At 49.9% G+C, this 26,062-nt stretch overlaps 8 protein-coding genes across 8 annotated transcripts; 5 read left to right on the top strand and 3 right to left on the bottom strand.

Moving 5' to 3' along the window:
- Positions 1–817: 817 nt before the first annotated feature.
- On the top strand, positions 818–1,672 carry M437DRAFT_54369 (uncharacterized protein; the record flags this gene model as incomplete). Its single annotated transcript, XM_041022675.1, has 2 exons — positions 818–943; positions 1,001–1,672. Coding segments are annotated over 2 exons (798 nt in total), but the record flags the coding sequence as incomplete, so codon positions are not given.
- Positions 1,673–3,227: 1,555 nt separating this feature from the next.
- M437DRAFT_68003 (tricalbin) lies at positions 3,228–7,830 on the top strand (the record flags this gene model as incomplete). Its single annotated transcript, XM_041025035.1, has 3 exons — positions 3,228–3,431; positions 3,487–6,169; positions 6,221–7,830. The coding sequence occupies 3 exons, from the start codon at positions 3,228–3,230 to the stop codon at positions 7,828–7,830; spliced, it is 4,497 nt and encodes a 1,498-aa protein (XP_040877477.1).
- Positions 7,831–9,666: 1,836 nt separating this feature from the next.
- Positions 9,667–10,095, bottom strand: M437DRAFT_68002 (uncharacterized protein; the record flags this gene model as incomplete). The annotated part of the gene is made up of 1 exon (XM_041025034.1): positions 9,667–10,095. The coding sequence occupies one exon, from the start codon at positions 10,093–10,095 to the stop codon at positions 9,667–9,669; it is 429 nt and encodes a 142-aa protein (XP_040877476.1).
- A 3,488-nt stretch (positions 10,096–13,583) lies between these two features.
- M437DRAFT_27186 (uncharacterized protein) lies at positions 13,584–14,507 on the top strand (the record flags this gene model as incomplete). Its single annotated transcript, XM_041019112.1, has 3 exons — positions 13,584–13,676; positions 13,727–14,404; positions 14,454–14,507. Coding segments are annotated over 3 exons (825 nt in total), but the record flags the coding sequence as incomplete, so codon positions are not given.
- A 1,036-nt stretch (positions 14,508–15,543) lies between these two features.
- On the top strand, positions 15,544–16,334 carry M437DRAFT_77195 (ubiquitin carboxyl-terminal hydrolase; the record flags this gene model as incomplete). The annotated part of the gene is made up of 2 exons (XM_041026756.1): positions 15,544–15,571; positions 15,634–16,334. 2 exons carry the CDS (start codon positions 15,544–15,546, stop codon positions 16,332–16,334), a joined length of 729 nt encoding a protein of 242 aa, XP_040877474.1.
- A 358-nt stretch (positions 16,335–16,692) lies between these two features.
- M437DRAFT_54033 (uncharacterized protein) lies at positions 16,693–18,181 on the bottom strand (the record flags this gene model as incomplete). Its single annotated transcript, XM_041022618.1, has 2 exons — positions 16,693–17,416; positions 17,490–18,181. The coding sequence occupies 2 exons, from the start codon at positions 18,179–18,181 to the stop codon at positions 16,693–16,695; spliced, it is 1,416 nt and encodes a 471-aa protein (XP_040877473.1).
- Positions 18,182–19,935: 1,754 nt separating this feature from the next.
- Positions 19,936–21,450, bottom strand: M437DRAFT_67998 (uncharacterized protein; the record flags this gene model as incomplete). The annotated part of the gene is made up of 1 exon (XM_041025033.1): positions 19,936–21,450. The coding sequence occupies one exon, from the start codon at positions 21,448–21,450 to the stop codon at positions 19,936–19,938; it is 1,515 nt and encodes a 504-aa protein (XP_040877472.1).
- Positions 21,451–23,791: 2,341 nt separating this feature from the next.
- Positions 23,792–25,645, top strand: M437DRAFT_53990 (uncharacterized protein; the record flags this gene model as incomplete). Its single annotated transcript, XM_041022611.1, has 3 exons — positions 23,792–24,020; positions 24,073–24,467; positions 24,524–25,645. The coding sequence occupies 3 exons, from the start codon at positions 23,792–23,794 to the stop codon at positions 25,643–25,645; spliced, it is 1,746 nt and encodes a 581-aa protein (XP_040877471.1).
- Between the last annotated feature and the right edge of the window lie 417 nt (positions 25,646–26,062).

Below are 26,062 nucleotides of genomic sequence, written 5' to 3'. Positions count from 1 at the left end.
GCGTAAAGTGCTTTTCAGAGGATGGATCAGATGGACTGATTAGATAAGATGAAGACGTGCGCCAGAGATCAACGAGCATATCAGGATCGACAAATCACAGGGCACCACGCGCGCAGGGGGGTGATGTCAGATCGTCCTGTCTCTTCACCAAGTGTGCGCCTTTTCTGCACGACGTGACTCTAACTGTGCATCCGCGTGCGACTGGTGAAAGTCACGCTCACCGCTGCGAGACGGGAGAAGAACGAGTCCCTGTCGCTTTCTTGGGCTGCACGCGCTGCTGCTGTTGCTGTTGCTTCTTTAATTTGAGCCATGCGCCCTCGTGCTGCTGTTGCACTTTCGTCGCACTCTTCATTCTTGCTGCCGCTCTGACGACTCGCTGCGCTGTCTCTTCTACGACTCGACGACTTTTACGACTCACGATCCACGATCCACTTTGCGCGTTGCTGCCTGCTTGTTCCGGTCGCTTTACTTGTTTAGCCTGTAAAAGTCACTCAATCTACTCACGCTATTGACTGCAGTGCTGCCTTATTGCCCACCAATCGCTCACAGTCGACGCGTGTATATAGTCTCTCTTTCTGAAGCCTTCAACCTTGCAGTCCCCGCCAAGTTGCTTTTCTTGTCACAGCCACAGCTGAGTCGTCGGCTTAAAAGCACAACAGGGACGAATCTATAACAAGGCTCAAGTCTTTGTTAAATCAAGACACAAATCAGAGACAAGGGGTCACTCTGACTCCTGTCTTGCTTGCATTCCTGACAAGTCATATTTCCACCTCTATAAATTAGGACATCCGCCAGTCTTTGAAAGGTCGTTGCAATCATGGCTTCTCCTCCTTCCGAAGCTGAGCAGAAAGAGGCTTATCAATACTGGGGCTATCTCTTCAAGCAAGATCGAACAGGCACTGATATGCTCAAGAATCTACTCCGAGGCATACATAAATTCATAGTGAGTCATGGTAAGATGACATCAATCGCCCATCCACAATCTGATTCTCCATCGCAGACAACCACATTTGAACCATCAGAGTCACCAGATCTCACTCCTTCTCAAATAGCTCAGTTCTATCGAGCAGTCAACGGCAATTATGACCCACTGTTTCTTTCGACTCCTCCTTCGACCATCGCATTCATCTACAAGAACCTCGGCTGCTTGCACAGTCTGCAACCTCCAGTCAATCTCGGAGATCGCTATGCTGATCCTGTTGTACCATCATTGAAAGTTGAAGGATGGATCATGTGGCAGACTGTGCAGCTTCTACTAGGACCCGACGAGCACTCGGAATTTATGCGACAGGCGGTGCAGAAATGGGATATCAAGAACCTGGAGACCGGCGAGTCATTTCCAAAGATCTTGCCAAGGTCATGTTTCCCTCCTCACCCAGACACCAGTATGGTCGAGTGGTACGAGGGCATGAGCAGCCGTTTGCGTCGCGAAGCTGAAGAGCAAGAGCGCATACGAGTCCAGCCCATCGAGGATCGACCGGACACTCCTAACACTTCAAGACACCATCGCAAGATCAGCAGATATTCTGACAACGCTTTGACTGATGACGAGTCACCGCCTGATTATAAGAATTTTGCTATTGCATACTTCCGCGACCCTCTTTTTAGGACGATAGACGGCAGACCTGGTCTTGTGCGAAATGGCAGCCGTCGGAGACCTCCGCTCAGTCCTCGCGACTCGTTTGTGAACAGAAGTAAGAGCGTCGCATCGACATTCGGCAATGTCATCAAGAATGTCGGAAGTCCGCACTTGTGGGATGGTCATGCAGCCAGCAAAGAAAAGGACAAGGATCGTGATCACCGTCGGCGCAAGAGTTTACCAGACAAGCACCACTATCAAGACTTTGACGATGATGATGGCCGACAATACAGCCGACGAGGATCTCTCCAAGATTCACCACCTGAACACCATCACCATCGTTCTCACCACCACGAACCTTCAAGCTTGAGACCGAGTCCGACATATCACGATCCGAGCTCACGCTCCAGAAAATCATATGGTCCGACCAGTCCGCGAGAATATTTCCCTCCGGTTGACGACGAGGTTGACATGCGAAGATCGAGTTCGGCCACTCATCTCCATCCACGATCAGCGAGCCCGCAAAAGTCAGGCTTCATGCCTTCAGTATCACCACTGTTTGCGACTCATATCGCACGTGAGGGACATCGACCGTCTTCGCGCTCTCGGCCGCCTTCTGCGCGCAGTCCTGACCTTCCCGAGTTTTCGAGACATTCTGGAGATGGAAGTGGTAGTGAGGTAGGAAGTAATAGAGGAAGCGTCAGAGGTACCAGACCAAAAGTAGCCAGATTTCAAGAGTCTGTATATAGATGACCGTACGTCGACGTGTTTTTGATTGAACTTCGGCTGCAAAACATCGGTTTATCAGTGCACCTATCCCGCACACACACAAACACACAGTCGCAGCAAAACTTGATGAGATCAATATGATCAATGTCCAACATTTTATTTTCACGACGAGATTATGCTCATGAACCATATTCACCTTGTTACGCGAGCTATCTGCTATCAAAAAAGAATGCCGTGGTCAAGACCCTGTTCTCCGGTATGCCAAGCTTGAAGCTTCAAGGTGTGCCCTGCTTTTTCCCTGAAGGTGTTTGACCGAAACGTCAGCGGGAGGGTCTCGATCTTTAGGGCCAAGCCTCTGCGATAAGCGCGCAGACAGTTTCAATGTGGCTGGGTTGGGAGTTTTGAATGAGCGGTGTGTGTATAGCTAATCTTGTGCGAGTCTGGATGGCGAGGAAAGAGTGGCTTAGTTATAGGAAGCAATCAGCGTGGCAGTGATGATGATAGGGATCTGCGGGAGTGATGATGTGCTTGTGCTGTTCATGTCCAAGGGGATCCTGGACAATTATAGAATAGGGGAGATGATGTGGCTGGGCGCTGTGGCTTTTGGAGCAGGCAGTGTGGGGAAAGGTTGATGGTCTCAGACACGAACTTGAATCTTGTGCCTGGAGCTTGCGTGTTCATTGCCAGCTCCCTCTCTCGGCGAACTTCCTACTCCTTTCGTTCTTTCTCTCTTGTATATACGCCCTTGTTTATTCATGTTTGCTGTCACTTCTAGACGCACAACCCATCCATAGCCTAAACAAGCACCCAGACTCTTGCAATTGCTTATCTGGATCATCTCGCCAGTCCCCGTCAGGCTTTAGCTTGAGCGGGCTCCCCCAATCTCACAGCTGCCACAGCCGCGTCGCACTCTCACACAATGTTGGACGGCTTGCACAACGGCCACTCCAAAGAGGAGCTCAAGTCGCAAGGCGCAATTGAAGCTGCACGCGACCCTCACAGTAAAGTCACAGCTGCAGACGCCGAACAGAAGATCCTCGAAGAGTCAAAAAAGGGAGGTGCTGCTGCCTTTGAGTTCGACGTCGATGCTTCTGCCACCGAAAAGGCCCGCCAGGTCAAGGCTGTGAGTTTCTTTCTTTGTACCTCGACTCTGCTGTTCGTGCACTGACACGCTGTAGCGACTGCCGCCCGAGCTGCAACACGTCCACAAGCACCAGACTGCCGTCCTCGCTTCCGACCAAGACGATTCTATCAAACCTGCCTACGATATTCCTACTGCGCCCCTGAGTGCTGCTCTTCCCTCACCCTCAAAGTCTACCGCTGAATCTGCCAATGACCAGACCCACGAGAAAGAGGAGGACTGGGCCAAGGTTGGCTGGGCTCCTCGCTTCGGCCAGCTGCCAGACAGCGCCAGCGTTCAAGGAGAGAACCTGCTCGACCACCAGACCATGCTCGAGGCCAAGCTGGATGACAAGTTCTTTGGCGATTGGTACCACAACACAGGTGTCATTATCTTTGCCTGTCTTTCTTCGTGGGTTGTCGCCGTGCTGGGCGGAGGTCTCGGCTGGGTCTTTATCGTCATGGCCGTCTGCGGAACATACTACCGCACCTCGATCCGCAGAGTCCGTCGCAACTTCCGCGACGACGTCAACCGTGAAATGGCAAAGGCCCGCATTGAAACCGACGTCGAATCTCTCGAATGGATCAACAGCTTCCTCGTCAAGTTCTGGCCCATCTACGCTCCCGTCATCTGCAGTACCATCATCAGCTCCGTTGACCAAGTCTTGTCCACTTCGACTCCTGCTTTCCTCGACAGCATGCGCATGAAGTTCTTCACCCTGGGCACAAAACCCCCTCGTCTTGAGCACGTCAAGACTTATCCCAAGGCCGAGGACGATATCGTTCTCATGGACTGGAAGTTCAGCTTTACTCCTAATGACACTGCCGATCTTACTGCTCGTCAGATCAAGAACAAGATCAACCCCAAGGTCATTCTTGAGATCCGCCTGGGTAAGGGTATGGTCAGCAAGGGCATGGACATTATCGTTGAAGACATGGCTTTCTCTGGTCTCATGCGCGTCAAGATGAAGCTGCAAATTCCTTTCCCTCACATCGAAAAGGTCGAGATTTGTTTCCTCGAACGCCCCAAGATTGACTATGTCTGCAAACCTCTTGGTGGTGACACCTTTGGCTTCGACATCAACTTCATCCCCGGTCTGGAAAGCTTCATCCAGGAACAGATTCATGCCAACTTGGGTCCTATGATGTACCAGCCCAATGTCTTCCCCATCGAAATCGCAAAGATGCTTGCTGGAAATCCTGTTGACCAGGCCATTGGTGTCTTGCAAATCACCTTCCACGGCGCTCAAGGTCTCCGCAATCCTGACAAGTTCTCTGGCACTCCTGACCCTTACTGCACTGTCTCGATTAACAATCGCGACGTCCTGGGCAAAACAAAGACTGTTCATGAAAATGCAAACCCTCGCTGGAACGAGACTATCAATGTCGTCCTCACTAGTCTCAAGGATGCTCTCACTTTGCAAGTTTACGATTACAACGAGTTCCGCAAGGACAAGGAGTTGGGTATTGCCACTTTCGCACTCGATCAACTCGAGAATCAAACCGAGTTCGAATCTCAGCAGCTCGAAGTCATGGCCAACGGACGTGCTCGCGGTCTTATCTCAGCCGATATTCGCTTCTTCCCCGTACTTGAAGGCGAGAAGCTCCCTGATGGTACTGTCCAGCCTCCTCCCGAAAGTAATACAGGTATCGCCAAATTCACCATCGAGAGCGCAAAGGAGCTCGATGGCAGCAAGAGCATGATTGGTCAACTCAACCCTTACCCCGTTCTGCTTCTCAATGGCAAGGAGATCCACGTTGGAAAGAAACTCAAGCGCACAAACAACCCTATCTTCCCCGATGCTACCAAGGAACTTCTCATCACCGATCGCAAAAAGGCAAAACTTGGTCTTGTTATCAAGGATGACAGAGATATGAGTGCTGATCCCATTATCGGTACCTATCAACTCAAGCTTGACGACATGCTTGAGCTCATGCACAGAGGCCAGGAATGGTACAATCTCGCTGGAGTCAAGACTGGTCGTGCCAAAATGTTGCTACAGTGGAAGCCTGTGGCTCTCAAGGGCGCTCTTGGTGGCTCTGGAGGTTACGTTACCCCTATCGGTGTCATGCGTCTCCACTTCCAGAACGCTCGCGACTTGCGCAACCTCGAGACGCTCGGCAAATCTGATCCTTATGTCCGTGTCATGCTCTCTGGTGTTTTGAAGGGAAGAACGGTGACCTGGAAGAACAACCTCAATCCTGACTTCGACGAGATTGTCTATATTCCTGTTCACTCGACTCGTGAGAAGCTCAGCCTTGAAGTCATGGACGAGGAGAAACTAGGCAAGGACAGATTGCTGGGCATGGTTGAGCTTGCTGTCTCGGATTATGCTCATCAAGATGAGTCTGGTGAATATCTCGTCGATGACAGCAAGAAGCTTTTGTCTTCAGGCCTGCGCATGGGCGCTACTGGCTCAGCCAAGGGTGTCCTCAACTTTACTGCATCATTCTTCCCTACTTTGAATGTCATCGACCCCGAAGATGAAGAGAAAGAGGACAAGTCCAGCCTTGATGTCACTGAATCTACCAAGGAGCCTCCCACGCCTACTCTTGATGCACGACCAGAAGGCCGCACCCGCAGTAACACTGCAGGTACCATCGGCTCCCTCAAGCTCAACCCTGCAGCTGCTGAGATGCGTCAACAACTCGCTGCCAATGAGAACAAGCAAGATGATGGTTTGCCTGTCAAGAAGGAGGTTCCAAGGGTTCGCATCGGTGCGGATGATCTCGCAAACTATGGTAAGTCTGATCTGTGCTATGTCTGTAATAGTGTGCTAACCTTGCGTCCAGAATCTGGCCTGCTTGTCTTCAAGATTATTGATGGCGACCTTGCTGTACCCGGTTCTCATCTCGAGATTATCATGGACGATATGCTGTTCGCTTCCTACACCTCATCGAAAACTCGCTCAAAACACTACGTCTTCAACGAGACTGGCGATGCTATGGTCCGCGAGCTCGACTTGTCCAGAATCACAATGCGCCTTGTTGAAGAGGTTGACTCCAAGGGAGATGACGAGCACGATAAGCACATCAAGGCTAAAGTCACTGGACAGACCCTGGAAGTCCTCAAGTCTGCACTGTACACGCCAACCAAGCTCGCACTCAAGGACAGCCATGGACGCGACAGCTTTGTTACTGTCAGCTTGAAGTATCTGCCAGTCAAGATGAAGCTGGATCCCTCCGAGAGTATCAACAACCAAGGCAACCTCCGTGTCGAAGTCCTCGATGCTGCCGATCTTCCCGCTGCTGATCGCAATGGATACTCTGATCCTTACTGCAAGTTCACTCTCAACGGCAAGGAAGTGTTCAAGAGCAAGACACAGAAGAAGACTCTTCACCCTGCTTGGAACGAATTCTTCGAGGTCCCTATCCGCTCCAGAACAGCTGCCAACTTTCAAGTCGATGTGTTCGATTGGGACTTTGGCGACAAGGCTGACTTCCTCGGCAAGGCAGCCATCAACCTTGATATTCTCGAGCCATTCCGTAGACAGGAAGTTACTCTTGGTCTCGATGGCAAGAGTGGAAGTATCAGGTTGGGCATGCTCTTTAAGCCAGACTATGTCACCAGATCTCGTCAAGGATCATCCACCTTCCACGGCACTTTCGCAGCACCAGGCAAGATTGTCGGCGCACCCGTAAAGGGTGTTGGCAAAGGTGCAGTCTTTGTCGGTGGCAATGTTGTTCGTGGCGCTTCTTTCCTTGGTCGTGGTTTCCGTCGCAGAAAGTCGAATGCTGAGCAAGACACCGACGAAGTCATTACCGATGACACACCCATGCCTGGCATGAGTACTGGAGCACCACTCGTCGATCAACAGAGCCCCGAGTACACTGTGAACGTTGAAGGACCAGGCACGCCACACTCCCGCACACGCAGCTTTGGCAACAACACAACATCTCCCACCTCTTCTGAGACAGGCACTGCATCCATTAGTGTCTTATCTGCTGCTGGCTTCCCTGCTGGCACAAAGGTCGAAGTCAAGATCATGCACGATGGTCCACAAGGTCTGAAGGAAATCATCCGGACCAAGCCACTCAAGACCAAGGGAGAAGAAGTGTCCTGGTCCGACCTACGTCTTGAGAAGAAGCTCTCCTGCACAGCAGACTCATCCTTCAGAGTCGTGGTGTCTGACCACCATACCTTTGGCAACGGCGCTGAGCTAGGAGAAGCTCAGTTCTTCCTCGACGATCAAGGCGCCGGTGGCGAGAAGGAAGTCAAGGTTGGCAGCGGAAGTGTCACGGTCAGGAGTTCATGGCGACCTTCGACTGCAGACTCAGCATCTATGCTGGGATCTATCAGAGGTAGCCCTGGCGGCGCAAACCTCGGCGGCAGCATTGGCAGACGCAGTTTCATGGGCAGAAGAGAACGAAGCGTTACCCCCTCCGCGCCCGGACAATCTTAGAAGGAAAAACCGAACATCGCATCCGCAGCGCGCAAAACCAGTTTCAACAATTTGCGCAGGATCAGTCTTGGGTCCTTGAGAAAAGTCTCCAACGACGCTCTGGAGCAGGAAGAAGAGCAAAGGAGTAAGAAAACATCCAAATGGCTGGGACGTGGACGTAGTCCTCCTGCTGGCATCAAGAGTTTGAATAGCTTGGGCAGTATTGATAGGCTTATCAGTGCACCTAAGATTTCTTCGCCTGAGATTAGTCCTGGAAAGGGTTGGGAGGAGAGGAGATTTAGTCATGGAAGCGAAGGCCCAGAGAGAAGGTTGAGTCCTGGATAGAACAGCAAGGAAGGGATCGGGGTTGTAGATGTGTTTGTGCTTTATTGTTGTTATTGCTCTTTGCTTTTCTTTGCGACCTATTACTATACCTCTATGATACCAGCAGCAGCAGTTATACAGTTTTTGAAGCTTGTTTATCAACCTCCAACATAATATCATCGGCAAGGACTAATCAGGATATCGTGACTCTTGCCAGTGCTTCTCGTCGTGATGGATAGGGCTAAGATCCGAAAATTGTGTAGTCTTTCTCCTTCTTTCACTGTTCAATCACCCGCTACAACAGAAGAAGAATTTATTCTACCAAGCAATGCTTTTTCGGTCCATCAGATTGCAAGCATGCGAATCAATCAATGCTCAGATTTGCAAAACCGCATGTTTCTTGAATCTTCAGTATGATGCGAGACAGGTCGTCCAGTTAGTCTGAGCCCCCCCGCATGTTCAATCCTTAACGATTCGCGACTAAGAGTTGCTGCATCATCAAATGATCCGCAATCAAGCTTCAGGAAATGACGGCGAAGGATATTGAGCTTGGCTTTGCCGCGCCATCTCTTCTCCATACCATACCGAGTTGCTCCGCGCTGCTTTTGTTCTCGAAACAACCGACTCGTACAGAATTGCTAGCCTTGGCAATTCCTCATCAGGACTCTGCGCTCACGCTTGTACGCCCTCACCTAATTGGTCTCGATGGCAATAACATCTGAGCAGTATTGCAATTTGCTGCCATTATGTTAGTGATTGCGCTGGCACGTCCACTTTACCGTCATCCTTCTCGTGTCACACGAAGAACAGATCCGATCGATGACATTTTCCTCATGACCAGAGGCATCAAGAAGATTCTTTTGAAGAAGTGGCAGATTGGAAGCGCTCCTGATCCTGATCCAGGACCAAAACTTGATGCTTGCGATCCGTGGAAACAAGACCTCGTTGCAAAGTACCCGTCGTATCCTGTGCTTCGGTTCCTGATCGCGAACCATTGCCCAGATAACACAAAATAGCTCGTCTGTCTTGATGCGTCGCGCAAAGTTTTCTCCTTCATAGCTATGCTTGAGGAAGAGCCAGATGCGCATGCCGACGCGAGGCTGGTTCAGATTTGGCCCATCGAGATCGAAAGGGGTTTTATCGATATGCTGGCAGAACGGCGCTAAATCTCTTTACTGATTCTTGGGTATCACTCTGCACTTATGAAGTTGAGGTCCCACACTATGTGGCCTTAGCATGCATGGCTGAAAATAATCTTACATCGGGTAGATGAGGTTTCGGGACATGAATGGGCCCACTATCTTGAATGGGTCCAAGGCTAGAGTGCTTTGCTAATGATAACGCTATATGTTCTTGTCAACATTGCTGACATCTGGTCAACCGCAGCCACCATATCTACTGATTGAGTTAGAAACATCAAGACTAGGGGTGACAAAAAAGGTCAAAGGGACAGTTCACAAAACCGTTGAAAGAATGTCTAGTACGTGGATATCCAGCAAGTATACAGCTATTGAGTAGAAGACTCCATGACATTCACAGCGCAGCAGCAATGGCTGCAAAGACACCTGCAACGCCAACAGCAGCTGGAATGGCGGTCTGGACGCAGCCGCCTTCTGAAGTAGTGGTGCTGACATGTGTAGCAGTGGTAGCCGCGAGCACCGAGGCAGAAGACCGCAGGTCTGAAGCCCAGGACGCAAGAGAAGAAATTTCGGAAGACAAAGACTGCAGCGCAGAGCCAGTGGCAGTGGCGGTGACTGATGCCAACGACGAGTATTGAGAGCCGAGAGAACTGAGCTCGGTGGCTATCGATGCTTGTGTGTCTGTCGTGGGGTTGATTTTGGACGTGACATCGCCGTAGACCGATGCGATGTCTGAGGTTGCGACCGAGAAAAGAGACTGGAAGATATTTTCTCCCATGACAACGGTGCCCAAAGTGGCAAAGATGATAGTTGTGCAACGCATGTTGGAGTCCGGTGATCAGGAAGAGGAAAAGCTGAACCCAGACTGGGATCCAAAAGTGGTGGTGCGCGGAAAGCTTGGAAGGACTGTTTGAGAGAAGGTAGATCGATACATCTCTTCGAAGTGCTGATCACGAATTTATATAAACCTCTGAGGCTATTTCTGATAGAGCAACAGCCTCGACGAATCCAGTCAAGATTGCTGTGATGTTGTCGGCCCGGTCTGACAAGACAGAAGCGCATTGGCATGTCGGCCTCCAATACGCAAACCTGCCAGAATCTGGCGCAGACGCCATATTGTCATACAACTTTGGCAGTTGTTGGTTGGTATGAGCTGTCAAGAAGGTATGCGCGAAGGCGTATGCCCCAGATTATCAACTGCCGGATCATCAATCATGCCTCGTCATGGTGTCTTGGCTAGGACACGCGGTCCGAGATGAGTGGTATTTGTGCTTGTGATTCAGGGACCCACTGCGTATACCCCAGGTTCTGGCAAGCCACTCGAATACGCTCTAGGAAGTGTGCCCTGCGCAGATACAATAGAGCAAGGAGAACCAGACAACCCTATATGAGGTTTCACATCGAGTAAACGGCAAGTTCGAAAAGCTTTGACAACGACTTCGCGAGAATGAAAGGGAGTGTGTGGCTCATAAAACCAGTGTTCCTCAAGCTTTGTTTCCACTTGCATTTTCACCCAGACACCTCTCATTCTATCTTTCATTCACATTACTACACTCCGATCTATTGAATCAAAGTCTTATCTGGGTCCCAGAGCTCTTCCACTTCCCATCCTTTTCACAGATAAAATCCCTATCATGGGCGGACAGTACGACTGGGAACACAACCTCTGCTCTATGGGCAGCTGCAGCTCATGCTGTGGAGCTTGTTGGTGTTCTCCATGTATCTATGGCCGCACGGCCTGGCGTCTTGATCGATATCCCATGGACCCCTCATCATCTGACGGCTTCGATTGGTTCAATGTGCCTTGCATTGGCATGTTTGCAGGCTGGGTTCTAGCAATACCCTGCGTGCCCATCTGGCTGCAGCCAAAAACCATCAGGAATCGTTTTAACCTCGAAGGCAATGATTGCACGGACTGTCTGGTTAGCGTCTTCTGTGGCTGTTGTGCTCAAGTCCAACACGAAAACGAACTCAAAAGCCGTGCGGAAAAAGAGATGCTTATGGTTGATGCGCCGCCTAGTAGTCAATAACGTATGGTCTACGAAAGACCTTCCGGACCTCCACCTGCATCTGCTTCGCAACATGGCGTACCGTCACCATCGTATAAGACATCTTGAAGGGAGATATAACTCTGCGTGCTTTGATGCTTCGACATGCTGGGATACCGAGTGTGCAAGTAGCTATCGACGATCCTCAGCGCCTGTCCTCGGCATAATGGGGGAGATGTCATATCATTGTACATTGTTTTTGCTGCGTACAAGCTTTATATATCTTCTCCAATCCAATCCCGCGACCCGGACGACAAATTTGATTACGATGTTTGGCTGGATTGTGATTTGTCTACGCACAACTTCTTTTGCTTGCTCCAGGTCACCAGACGCTCGGTAGCAGTTGCAGAGTGTTGTTTCCATGATTTGATACTTCGTAATCTGATAGCGTGGAAATCAATTTGGTACCTTTGAGGCTGTATCATCTACCTTGTCTGAGAGCATTGATGGAAGAGTATCAGGAGAATCATATTCGGCATCTGCTTCAGATAGCGCATGAAAGTCTTGATGCGATCTTGTTGCAAAGTTGTGCTCAAAGCATATGAACGCCAACGACCTACAAAGACTTTGGTCTCACATTTCGGCTGGACGGTTCCTGGGTTGAGAGAATGTGAGACGACTTCACGCAAATTGAGCTGTGCAGAGGTTCATCAAACTTGCACCTCATATGCCATCCAAAAGCTAGTAAGAATATCCATAACCCTGTGCAGCACACGGGGTCTATCTTGAACAAGAATAGGTGTTGCATCGAAGTGAATTGTCGCGATCGTGTTGTCTGTACGAGGGTCAGGCAGGTGGTTCGTGGCTGTGGAGACCTCGTTGAGATCAATCTAGCAAGCTAGCCGTGTCGCTGATTACCTTGGAGGATTGAGAGAACGTGAAAGCAGCTTCTGCATCCGTGGGCAACGATCACTTGTCGCAAGCTTGCAATTGATTGGATCCACCTGCTCTCATCGTAACACGCTAAGATCTATGCTTTACTCGCTATACGATCAGCTCGCAACGGTTTTTCCTTGTTTGCTCACGTTGTCCAGTCCAGATCCGGCGCGCCTCTGCGACCCTATGACCATACGCTAAGTTTACTCTCAAGACTTGTCTATGGCACCAGGATGCGCTCTTGCGCTTTGGTGTAAGTTTCAAGTTCACCATGTGACTAGATCAAGTGCATGGGGAGGATTGAAATGTCTGAATCGAGAAGACGTGTATTGGATCCAACCTTAAATCCACGCGAAGAAATGCCCGAAGGATCGAACCTTAAGATCTGTTGCCGAATGCGGAGAAGAGCGGCAGGTACGCGAAGGTACATCGCAGATGTAGCCTGCGAGGTCTGTTCCTTCTTGTTAACCTTCTGTCATTCATGACCTCTGAGAAACACGAATTGTATGATCAACGTACAGTAATGCCAACAGATCAGAGACTGGGGTATTTTGACATTAGGAAGCTATCTTAATGATGACCAAGTCAGCTACAAGGTCACAGTCATTGATCAATGCGTGCTGAGCCTTAGAGTTCGCTGGCGCTCTGTTGATATGTATGCATCATATCTTTCCGTCCTCGCATCCTTCCTTGGCTTGCAGGAAATGTTTGGATCTCCTTCGTATTCTTTTGTCTGGCGGAAATTGGCTTAGTTTCTATCATGCATGTGGAAGCGTCTTCCACACCGAGAGATCGAAGCCATGGAGCTGGAGCTGAACCCTCTACGCATAACTGGCTAGTGAGTCCGCAATCTGGGACTGAAGGACTGAAGGTCGCGAGGCCTGGAATCGTCCTGTGAACTCTCCTGCTTGGCTAACTCGAAGAAGGAAGTGGTGCAAAGTCGAAATATCTTGAAGTTCAGCTTCAGCTTGGGAATTTGGAAGTGTTCATGCGCGATTTTCATTGCAAGCGGTACTCACATCTGAGCCGCTCAGGCTCAATCGCGATGTTATAAATGCAGTATCGCCGGTCTGCTCTCTCTCGAAGATCAACCACTCGCGCTCTTACATACACAGCTACCTTGACACAAGGCTTAGCCATGCGATCCTCGATCCTTCTCGCACTTCTCCCTAGCCTTGCTCTGGCGGCTCCCTACCCTCAGGATATCGATCTTGATGCTGTTGATGCAGCTCCTGATCCAGTCATAATCACTCCTGCCGTCGATGTCGTAGCTCAGACCGCCACCGCCGCCCCCATTGCTCAGCAGACAGAATCTGCAGCAGCAGCAATCAGTACTGACCCGGCCACCGTCAGTACTCCTGTGTCCAAGCGGGATCTGCTTGAGACTCGCGATGGCTCTTGTGCCACACAGCCAAAAGGTGCTGGACCTGTCATTAGCCCAGACACTGTTGACGCATTCATGGCCAACACTGATCTCTCAGTAAGTGGGTTCAGTTGAATGTTTATTGATTCGAGCTGATTCCAAACCAGAACTCCGCTCTCAATGCTATCACGCCCTATGGCTATAGCAGAGCGTTTGTCAATCTTCAGGGAGCTACAGCTGGAAGTAATTTTCTCATGCTCTACACCTTGACGAGTTACGATACTTTGACCTGTCAGTCGAAGTGTGATCAAGATGATCGCTGCGTTGCTTTCAACGTGTATGTCGAAAGGGATCCATCATTGGACCCTAACGCACAGGACTGTCCCAATCCTCCAAGTACTGTCAACTATAGGTGTACCACATTTGGAGTCCCGATCTCTCAAGAAGGCGCCACTAACACCGGACAATGGCGTGACTCTTTCCAGGTTGTTATGACAGGATCTAATGGTTACAACAAAAATGCAGCCCCTGCTGCGATCAAGGGCTTCGGCCCTCCGATAGCTTTCGGCGGTGCTATTAACGCGCCTCTGGATGCGCAGGGTCACGACACCTATGTGGGCTTCAAGTTTTACCCATTCTCGCAGAATCAGGGTTATACTCCAGGCACTTGTGCAGGCGCATGCAATGCTCAGACAGCCTACAACAAGGCTCATCCAGCCTCGGACGGCTCGTATAAGAGCTGCAGCTTTTTCAACTCTTACGTCCTGTCGAAGAACGGTATTGCACAAGGGCTTTACTGCTCTATGTATACGCAAGCTTGGGCCGCCTCTTACGCAACCAACTATGTGAGTCAATTTTGGGCATGTCTGCAACATAATTACTGATACGCCATAGGGTCAATATCGTGGATCAAATAGATATACAGTGAGCGAGAGTTATGGCTATTCTTCTGCATACTGCAACACCGTTCCAGCGCTGGGCACGAACTTCAACCTTGTCGACGATCAAGGAAACTACCTTGGCCAACATTATGCCAGTCCTACCTTTTTCTACCAAAAGTCTCCATCAGCCTACCAGTATCATCTCGACAACGATGGAACTTTGACATCTACGAGCTCGGATCACTTCTGCGTCAGTCCGGGTCAGGGTCTTGGTGGCACATCCTTCTACCAGTCGTGTAGCCATTACGCGAAGTGCACAATCAGCGATAGTCTCATGCTCACTTGTGAGGATTCCAGTGGTGTACCGTATTATTTTGGACGATACTATGGTCGATATATCGTTGACAGCCAGGCACAGGGCGCCCTGAGTGATCCAACCACTATTACTGTGGTACCAATTGGATGCTAAGATCTGTAACTTTGCGGATTCAATATGTCGAATTTGGTGGTTGTTGGGCTTTGTATTCAGTCTTTCTCCTATCTTGTGTATTTCGTTCATATCGTCACCGAAATGCAGTCTTAGACGTTGTGCTAACAGTCATAAGCGGGATCCTCCTGCTCTGAAAACAGTATGTAAAAGTGATTGTAGCTCTCTGACACCCCAAAACCCGGGTCTCACGGTGTGATACTGGTTCGTAACGACTGTTGACACTGCTCATCAGATACTTGACAGATCTTCTCTGGACAACCAGCGACAACCGCGGAGTTCATCGCTTACTACAGAATTGGGCAATCAACACCTTTGTCTAGGTAAGAAACCGGAGCCAACTCCTGGCTCATGCGTCCGTCGCATTGACCCCTGCTACTTTGATCATGGATATCATGGGATGAGCTTTGTATTTTCCTGCTGACTCTGCCATAAAAGTCCCCGAGTGAAAGATATCAGCGGCAATAAATGGTGGCAGGCGAATGATTAGGCAACAACCCCGCCTCCACGACCCCGCGCTGACAAACAGTAACACAATCCTTCACTTTTCATTACAAAACACAGAGCGCACACCCTTTTCTTTCACCAGCCTGGGACTGCTTCATTGCGCTTCAAAATGGAGAAGAAAACATGGAAGATGCTCGGTAAGAAGACCCTATCCCGCGCATCACTTGAGCTCGATCAGCGACTCATCACAAATCATCAGAGAACAACCCAGATGTTATGGATCGACTAGCGGCAAAACTCGGCCTCTCATCTTCACTCCAATTCTACGATGTCTACTCCTTGGACGACCCCGGACTGTTGGCACACATCCCGCGTCCAGCTCTAGCTCTTCTCGTCATCATTCCACTCACTGCTGCCTGGGACCAAAACCGCAAAACCGAGGACGAACGCAAAGAAATTTATGCTGGATGTGGCCCTGACGAGCCTGTCATCTGGTTCAAACAGACTATCGGTCATGCCTGCGGCTCTATTGGCTTATTGCACAGCCTGATCAATGGTCCTGCTGTCGACTTCATTGAGCCTGACTCCGACCTCGCAAGCATTCGCACCCAGGCGATTCCACTGGACATGACACGACGCGCTGAAATGCTGTATAACAACGAAGCATTCGAGGTTGCGCACAAGTCGGTCCAGGAGGCTGGAGACAGTCTTGTTGACTCAAGTTCTGAGCGTAATGGAGGACACTTCGTCAGTTTCGTCAAGAGTGGCGGTAAGCTGTGGGAGCTTGAGGGGTCTAGAAAGGGGCCATTGGAGAGAGGTAGCCTTGAGGACGACGAGGATGTTCTCAGCCCACGTGCACTGGAGCTGGGTATCAAGAGAATCATCGCATTGAATGCGAGTGGTGGCGGAGACGATGAAGAGCTCCGTTTCAGCTGCATTGCTCTGGCCCGAAAGATCTAAGCTTGCAACTGCAGTCAGTGATCCAGTGCATCACATATGCGAATCCCGAGCTGATGTAGCGTGTATCAGTCGCGAAGCATGAGTAAGCAACGCCAAACATTTTCTCAATCCATCACATGCGACAGGCAAAGAACGCTCTGAGCTTTACCAAAATCACTAAATTGCTCTGCTTGCGGCGTCTACTATAGTTGCTCTCCTATGACCGCTCATTCCTTCTCACTCCTCGTCGACGCCATACTAGCAGACTTCTTGACCAAGTCCGCTGGGTATGGGAAATTTGCCGCATAACCACTAAACACCACAGCAATCTGCTCAAGTGGGTAACCGGTGTGATGCGAGATTGACTTGTGTATAGTCTCTAGTCTAAGGAGGTGTTACACTTATCTTCGACCCATCTTGCAAACTTGACCGAGGGTTCATCGACAGCTCTCGTAAACAAATCAGCGAGCCAGATTGTAAAGAACAAAGTCGCACCAAATCCGACGCCGAAACCAATGGCCCGGTTGATGGCATCATCTCTTCCTATTAGCCCATCCATGCTGTTCATGAGCGCAAAACCAATGGTATGAGTTACAGCACCGTGGACGATGTATAAGGAGAAGGAAATCTTTCCCAGGTATTGGGAAAGTCGATTGTCAAAAAGACGTTGCAACGGCTTGTAGCAAGAGGTCGACCAGACGAGTAATATTGCGCCCCAGCCTGGCCAGTACCGCTTGGGATTTCCGACGTGATCTGGGATCATGCTGTAGAGAGTCACCCAACCAGGAGTTTTGTCTGCACCCTTTTGGGGTTGACAGCCCAGGTAAAGCCCAAAGACGAAAGCGCAGACGTAGATGGAAGACTTCAATCTGCTCGACTTTGATTTTGTGGTTACGCCGCTGGTAGGTAGAGCCGGATTCGAGGCGGGAGCACGATGGAAGTCGAGGTCTGCACATAGAAAACCGCCGTAGAAGAGTATCATCTCCCACCGGCCCATCTGGTGGACCCAGATGATCAACATTACGAGAATAGCCATGCGAACGTTGCTCTTCAGGTGGGCGAGACCAGCCTGAGTGAGGTACAACACCAATGATGAACGAAACCTGGATGAAGGGTATGTCAGTCATCTCTTTCGCGACCTGGCATCTGCTTGACCGTAGAAATCGACTGACTTACTCAACTGGGATGGTCCAGAGATGGCCATCGATGGTAACTTCGGTACTCTTTGCCGTGAACGACCACGGATTTATAAGCTTCGTGGATGTCTCCTTGGCCCAGAATGCCATCTGAGCGGCCAAGGAGTCGTATCTCGGGAAGTTGTGGTTGTGTTTGACGTTGTAGTGGCCTCTTGCTTTTGCAAACTCTGCACCCGTGTTATACAAGCCAGACCAGATGATCAACGAGATCACGAATGTCGACACAAGACAGGGTAAGAACAGACGGATGGCGCGACGAAAAATTGACGACGCTAGCGATTGCGAAAGGCTCTGCCAATTCTTGCTTCTCATGAGCTTGACTGGTTTGTATGAAAGTGCGTAACCCGACACGACGAAGAAGATGGACACCATCGTCGGACCGGCATAGATGATTCGGATGAAGGGAAGCTTGAGAAGCTCTCGATGTTCACCATGCTTCCCTGATGCGTAGCCGTGTTTGGCATCGTAGCAGCACACAACGAGATGAAACACGATGACTAGGAATGCTGCGACGCCTCTCATGCCATCCAAAAACCCTGTCGGATGCAATGGCTTGTGTTCCTTGGTCGAGGGCCGCAATCTGTGCTGTATGAAAGACGGAAGAATGGTAAAGGAGAACCTTTTGCCCAGGGACGAGTAGCTTGATGCTCGAAATATGCCTGTGTTCGTCATTGGAGGTAGGCGAGCCAGATGTCTGGCAAATATAGATGGTTTCCTGGCATAGCCGCCACTCTCGGTTTCTTTCTCGTAGTTCGCAAGAAGGTGTGCATCTTCGAGAGCGTCTCCGGAGCTGGAAGAGTGTAAAGAATCCATGGTTTGAAGAACCTCGATGGGAAGAAGACGACCACTCAAGGAAGCGACAAGTTGTTGCATGGAAGTACATGGCGGGAAGCAAGGTCTGAATTAGATGTGCCAGGATTCATCACGCGATTGTCATTCGAGACTGCATCAAGACGGCATTGACGGCATGACCAAACGCTTCTAGTGAAGAAGGCAATGCTCGGTGTGAAGCTCTTCTTAGCATGTCTCTCACTTTATCACCAGCACATCTCCTCATCCAATCCAGGTAGGGCTCAATCTCCAGCATATGTTCCGATCGCATCCTTCTCGCCGATCTACTACACTACCTGATTGTGCTAGTCGACCCTGAGACATGCTCACACGACTACAGCAAGTTCTGCTTCGTAAATGCACTGTTTCATCGAGATATGGATTGATAAGCAGCCACCTACATCAATCGGATAGTTCCTCCAAACGTGTGAACCATACTTGCTTCCAAGCGTGTAGTGTTTCAAAGCGTGTAGGGCATGTATAACGGCAGAGGATGCTACACCACATGCCAAGAAACGGACACGGCCCAAGTCGCATCTTCGCGCCGTTCATCTCTGCACTCAAGCATAACGGCATACCCAAAGGAGATACGATACCACTGGCGCTTTCCGCTAGCTTTCCGCCCTTAAGATCTGCAATATCGCTTGGCAGGGAAGAGGCACCTGCATGTATTCAGAACGGCCCTCCCATCGTTTGTGCCAAGCTAGATGCCGTCCACTGACAAAGATCAAACCAGGCAGGATCGGTTTAATTGTCTCAGTATAAGATGAATCTCTCCAATACCTCTCATGGATAGCAATGATTTGCACGAAGCCATGACTCAGAATGTGGGTGATGTCGCGTGCCATAATGTCACATGCTCTAGACGGGGACAATACTCACCAACTGAATGAGTGCATCCAGTAAGACTACAGCTCAAGCTGCTGGAGCTTGGGTAGCGCGACTCTGTGTCTCAAGAACAATCCTACTTGCAAATCAAGGTGCCTTGGTTGTGTGTCCAAGGTTAACGGCCTCCGATAATAACCCCGTACACGGAGTGAATTCCGTTCCTTTCATCTCGGCGTGTAGAAGTGTTTGCTACGTTCTCAATCATGCCGATCTCGGTTTTTGTAGGTGCGACCCTGCTCAGCAATTTGGATCATCATACCTTCAAAGCATCATGGATGGATACCAGATAGTTTTTCAGAGTCCGGATCTCTTTATAGATTCCCCAGATAGTGAATAAGTTAATTCAATGTTTTGTGATCAGTATCGGTGAATGGATACCACATGTCGTTTGGACTGGGATCTTGCCTCAAATTTTTGACTCGATATGCTTGGATTCAACAACACGACGATGACGCTCGAGGAAGTTTTGAAAGCCCAATGTCAAGGGGCCACATCTACCTGCAGTAGATTGAAGGGTCATAGTCGGGAAGAGTTCTTGCCATATTGGAGTCTTCTGAGAGATGGTATACATGATTTGCATGAATTACAAGTAAAGTCATATTATACGATTATATACAAATATTCAGAACTGACCAGAGAACAACCAATGCGCACAAGTAGATCTTCGCTCGATCGCAGATCCGAGCTATCTGCCCTGAAAAAGCTTCCTACAGCTCGATGACAACCTTGCGAGGAGCGTGCTTGGCAGCAGGCTCAGCATTTCGGCGACGAAGAACACCGCCGCGACGAACAACAGCACCAGCCTTGTTGCGATCGGCGTCGCGAAGAGTCAGACCCATAGGCTTAGGAGCAGCGGCATGGGCAACGACTTCCTCCTCAGCAGGAGCATCGGTCGAGGGGTCGGACGAAGGATCAGCTGTCTGGCTGGTAGTGGCAGTGCCAGAAGTCGAGGTTCCAGAGGTCGAGGTTCCAGAAGTGGAAGTTCCGGAAGTTGAAGTGCCTCCGCCTGAAGTCGTGGATGTACCCGAAGTTGAAGTACCCGAAGTTGAGGTACCAGAAGTAGACGTGGCAGAAGTAGTAGTGATAACAGAAGATGAAGTCATGGAACTGGAAGACGAGCTTGTGGTTGAGCTGCTCAGACTAGAAGTTCCGGTGGGTGTGACCCGGCTGATGACCGTGGCGAAGATGATTGTAACATCGCGGCGTCTGGTGGATGCGAAGATAGCGCTGAAGTAGAGACAAGTCGAAGAGTCAGTGTTCAGAGAGGTACCAGCACAGGCCTCATTCTCTGCACAAGTCTCGAGACAAACTTGAAGATTGACAGAAGTCTGCTGACGCTTGTTCTTACGGGCTGGCAAAGCAAGTGGAGTTCCATCATAGTTGATTTGCTCCTCGACAAGGAAGGTAACTCCGTCCACAGTAGTTCCGAAAGTACCAGCAGCTGGGACTCCAGCGCCGGAGGTGGCAGTGGCAGTCGTTGTCTGAGTGACAGTCACGCCAGAAATGACAGTTGCTGTGCTCGTGACGGTGGCGCCTGCAATGACGGTGGGAATAGGGATGAATTGAGTAATGGTGTTGGTTACAGCAGGTCCAGTCACGGTCACAGCGGTGGCCTGAGTGCAAGGACATTGGGAGATGACGGTGGGTCCAGGGACGACGGTGATAGTTCCACCAATAGTCAAAGTCTCGCCACCATTACCAATGAAGGCGCTTGGGTAGACAACGTAGGTGTTGACGACTGTAGTAGCAACATTTCCGCCAGCGCCCCCAGCATTGCCACCAGCAGCTCCTCCAGCATTACCAGAAGATGCACCAGGGGCGAAGGCAGCAGGGAGAGTGATGACAGGTCCAGGTGCAATCACGGTAGTGCGAGTGGAGCAAGGACAATTGGTGAGGACCGTAGGGCCTGCAACGACAGTTGAAATCCCGCCAATGGTGACAGTCTCACCGCCATTGCAAGAAAGAGAGGAGGGATAGACCAACTCCGTGACTCTGGTGACTGCAGGCAGAGTGGTCACATAGTTGGCAGGATTGGTAGGGGCGGGAGACGGAACAGTATTGCCAGCTGCATCAAGGTAGACAGTCTTGGGAGCTGGGCAAGTCTGAGTGACAATCTTTGTGATTGTAGTAGGAGGATTGGTGTAGCAAGTCTTGGTACGAGGAGCTGCTGCAACCACAGCGGTCAAGCTGAGGAGGCTTGTAAGATGAATCCAAGGGTTCATGATATCGATCGAAGAACGAAAGTATAGAGTAGTGAGAGTAGTCAAACGATAGACTTGGAAGCTATGATGGGCTGATGTGTCAATGTCTGAGAACTTATCACCCTATATATACAGACCAGCAGGTTCATTCACTTCCCTCGATGACGCAGCTGTATACATGAAGTCTGATCAAGCAAGGGTCATTCTGGTCTGATCGACGCTTTCTCCAAATTTAGGCTACGATATTGCTTCACCTGACGGTGGATTGTCTAAGGATTGTGTGCCGGCTTCATTGAATACTAACGGGACATCATCAATAACTGGGAAGCCACTGATCGAAGGATATCAAGCGAGCTCATGATGGTGTGTAGACACCCGATATATCGAACGGCCATGGTCAGATGGGTGGTGTACCGCTTCGGTTCTTTGCTTGACGCTCAGAGCTTGGATACCACCAGTCGGAGCAGCGACTATGTTCGAGGATGGGTCAGCACATCGTGGCAGGCAATACAGATACAGCTCTGGTTTGATCAGGATCTCGATGTCTGGTTGATGTGCATAGCTCAGCGATGTGACTTATCGTAGCCGATCAAGTAGACAGTTCTGCCAGCGTACTGACTTGTTTCGGAGCTCGGGTAATGCACACGTGCATGGTCCTTTCATGGCCGAAAGGGAGTAGAACGTTTGGTGTAAGGAGAAATGCCAAGCAAATATACCCACACTACGTAGTGTTCGACCTGCTATTCCTACACGAGACATCAATGTTGTGTGCCCGTATGCTAAGGGACGGAACTCAGGCCAAGGGAACTAGTGACATCGCGGCTTGATCATTGAGATACATCTGGTGTCTTAGGAACATGAAGCATACGATGATCGCTTGTACGTGGCAAAACGTGACTGCACCCTACCAAGGTGAAACAGCGATATTCGATAGTCTGATATGGGCACAAGATGCGGGATCTGTAGCATGTCTTCCCGTCGTGGACATACATCTGGACCTGTAAGACAAACAGCGTAGGAAGTCAAGAGCCAAGTATAGCTGCCGGGTAGACTGACTTGTGAGATGTCGTTGAGCGCCAAGAGACTACCGAAACATGTACCGCGGTCGGTGGACGTTGCATGAGGACTTGCTTCTGTCAATTGAAAGGTTGCAAGTCAGGCCAGCAAGCGGGCCAGATCAGGACGAGCTTATGAAAATGCTCAATCAATGGACAGGAACCTGGAGCAATTGTCATTCAACCGGATTTGGAACCTCTAAATGAATCATAAGCGGATGGCTTGGGGGAATGAAACGGTCACTGCCGCGCAATATTTCCCAGTTGGACCCAGCCGATGTCGTTTTGTTCACAAGGCAGCTCTCCGCATTGATGAGTGCCGATCGACGTTGTAAACATCCGTTCCTGGAGGATTTTGAGTACCAAGCCGAGTTTTGGTGTCGCATGTTCAACTTCCATAACCAGCCGACCGAGGAAATCCGACCCAAAGACATTCCTTGGCGCTGCATCCTGTGTCTCGCTCGAACCATTCGTCACAATTGAGCTATTGCATTAACGAAGAAGACGGCTGGGGCAACGTTGAGATGTTTCTCATCGATGAGGGGCAAATATAGATGATATCTGTGGAGATGGCTGATTCATCCCTTGGAGACTCCATTGTCTTATCACCCTGCAAAGATATTCAAGCCAGACTTCAGATTCGAATCGGCATCCAGAAATCTGGCTGAAAAGATTGTGTAATGTCGTACCTACAGCAAAAAGATACGGCATGGGAGATGCGGCGACCATCCTCAAACCTCACGCGATACACCAGATCACGCCGAAGACAGTCTTTGGCGATTTTTGTCCTCCTTTGCGTCTTGATCTATTGGACTGTCTGCGCTGGATTTGGTAAATCCAAGGATCTTTTCACACCGTCCGTACCAGCAACACCAAACTTCTTCGCTGGAGGCTCAGAAGATCGTTTGGTGACGATCCAGGCAATCAGTGATCCGATCGTGGTACAAAAGCCGGAAACCAGAGATGAAAAGCTGGCTGTGGAGCCAATCAACCCACCAGAGGTAGATCAGTCTCCAGGCGCAACCCTTTTGAGCGAGCAAAATCACGAGGTGTCACCAAATGTTTTACAAGTCACAAGGGGAAGCTCTGTCAATGGTATCGGAGATATCGAAGAGCAACAGGCAATAGTGGAAGATGTGTCACAGCTTCAATCTGTTGTTGCGGATGGTGGCAGATTGACCGACGTCTCCAGATCTCAGCTAACCAACCCATCTGGAGTCCTCGAAAGTCCTCAGTCTGGTTTCGTTGAATCATTTCCGGAGTCATCGCACGATTTACTTCATTCTGCTCAGAACAACGACCAAAACATGGTCGCCATTGCCGAGTCTATAAGATCCGCTTTCCCAGAACCCTCGAACTTCGGAAAACTGGACAGATTGGCAGACGAGCTGCCCGATTTCGTGCACATTCCACTGCATATGGCCGTGGAAGATGAAACATTAGATGACTGGGAGGAGGATTGGTTCGCTCACGCGCAATACGATGCGACCACGCATGGAAAACTCAAAGAGCCAAAAATTGATTTTGTGTACACCTGTAAGTCTGCATCTGTATGCATCAGGTGTCATGCGCTGACTGGCAACTCCAGGGGTCAACGGTTCAGACCCCAGATTCACCGCCACGATGCGACCCTATGAGCTCAACTCAAGTCTCAACGATGAGGCTGGGGAGTGGATCGCTTCCCACGGTGTAAATCGTTATCGTGACTGGGACGAGTTACGCTACTCCATCAGAAGTGTTGAGAAGCACGCTAGCTCATTCCGAAATAACATTCAAATCTTGGTCAATGCAATTGAAGACTTCGATGGCAAGATATCAAAACAGCGTCCGCTGTGGTTGAAAGAGGACGCAGCCATCGGAGAAGAGCTTCAAGTCTTGTCTCAAGAAGAGTTTTTTGGGGAAGACGAAGCAAAATGCCTTCCGACATTCAACTCTTTGACTATTGAGAACCAGATCCACAACACGCCATCAGACACAGACCGAGTAAGTGATGAACGATGATAAGATTCGCTTCATGTCATGTACTGAGACTGTGACAGATCTTTGCGATGTCCGATGATATGTTTCTCGGCAAACCTCATGCAGCATCCGACATATACTCGCCTCTTTTTGGCACAGTGATGGGCTTCAAACCTAACAGTTACAATACCATCGTACCACCCTCGGAGAAAGATGCCCTGCGCTTCGGCGAAAAACCGTATCTGATCTACACTTCGTGGATGCTGAATAGACGGTTTGGCACCCGTAAAAGAAAAGGCCAGGTCCATTTTGGCCACTCGCTATCGCGAAGCGTTTACAAAGAAGCGATGGAAGCTTTTCCAAGACCAGCTCTCAAAAGCGCTTGCCAGAAGTTCAGAGGTGAAACTGGCTTCCAGTTGTATTCTTGGTACAATGCTTTTCACTACACTATCGAGCGACATCGTGAAGCTCTTCTCTGGAGCTACATCATGATCAGGAGTGATGTCAACAGAGACGGGTACCTCAGTTGGCAAGAGAGACAGGCCATTATAAGTGATCTTGAGGAAGGGCTGGCCAATGAAGGTCGCAACTCATTCCGCAAGAGGATGTACTATTATGTTGCAAAGTCGCTCGAGGATGCAGGACTTGAAGCACCCAAGGTCAATGTTGAGACGACCTGGACATCTCTCGATGGACCTGCCACCATTGCCAACATTGACTGCTTCGAGTTCAACGTCAACGAGTGTTTGGCACCTGGCTTTTCTTCACCATCTTGGGACGACAGATCTGAAAATCCCGTCTTTTCGACTGCCGCAATTTTCGATAGAGTAGCCAGACAAGATCCGCAGTGCGGTGACTGTCTAACAAAACTGTTACTCAATCGTGTCGAACAGGGCCTGTCGCCTCTTCTGCCGCACCAAGACAAGGATGCTGAGCATCGAGAAACAGTTTTGAAGGCCTTGAAACGTTACTCTTACGTTGTGGTAGAGCCGGATGCACTGTTTACAATGGTCACGGACGCCGAGCAAGTTCAAGTACGTCTCATTGACCGTCTTGCCGATCCTGATAAACACGCCGGACAACTCTGTCTCAATGACGATGTTACCACTGACAACGAGACTGAGCTTCTGGCGTTGCGAGAGACCATTTCAAGATTATTTAATGAGCATTGGGGTACGCCCAGTCGGTTCGAGGCATGGTGATGAGCCAATCTAGTGGTGTAGTTTCTATTGAGCCCAGTCCGTTATGCAAAACTTCTAATTCTTGTGCATGTTGCGGCTACTGTCATCGAACTTTAGGGTTAGGGTTAGGGTTTGCAGAACTTCGATACAATACTATATAAGCTATATTATGCTCCTAAACTTAGAAACCTAGGTGCGGTAAGGAAACAGGTGGTCTACCTTCTTTAGATCGTGTAGTGTTAGTTAATCCCGTATCCCATCCAGTTCCGGGCTCGGAGTCGGACAAGTAAAGTAGAGATGTACTTGTCTAGCCATTCAGCTATACTAGGAGAGAAGGACTGTTGCAGCTCCTTATAGGTCTGCGAGGTCTCCTTTCCCAGTAGGCCTCCTTGGCTAAGGATAAATGGTTTGAAAGCCTGGCCTAGGTTTCGGTATTTG

The sequence above is a fragment of the Aureobasidium melanogenum genome, assembly GCF_000721775.1.
Source record: "Aureobasidium melanogenum CBS 110374 unplaced genomic scaffold scaffold_19, whole genome shotgun sequence".
NCBI classification, from domain to species: Eukaryota; Fungi; Ascomycota; class Dothideomycetes; order Dothideales; family Saccotheciaceae; genus Aureobasidium; species Aureobasidium melanogenum.
This window is presented reverse-complemented; position numbering and strand designations above follow the sequence as displayed.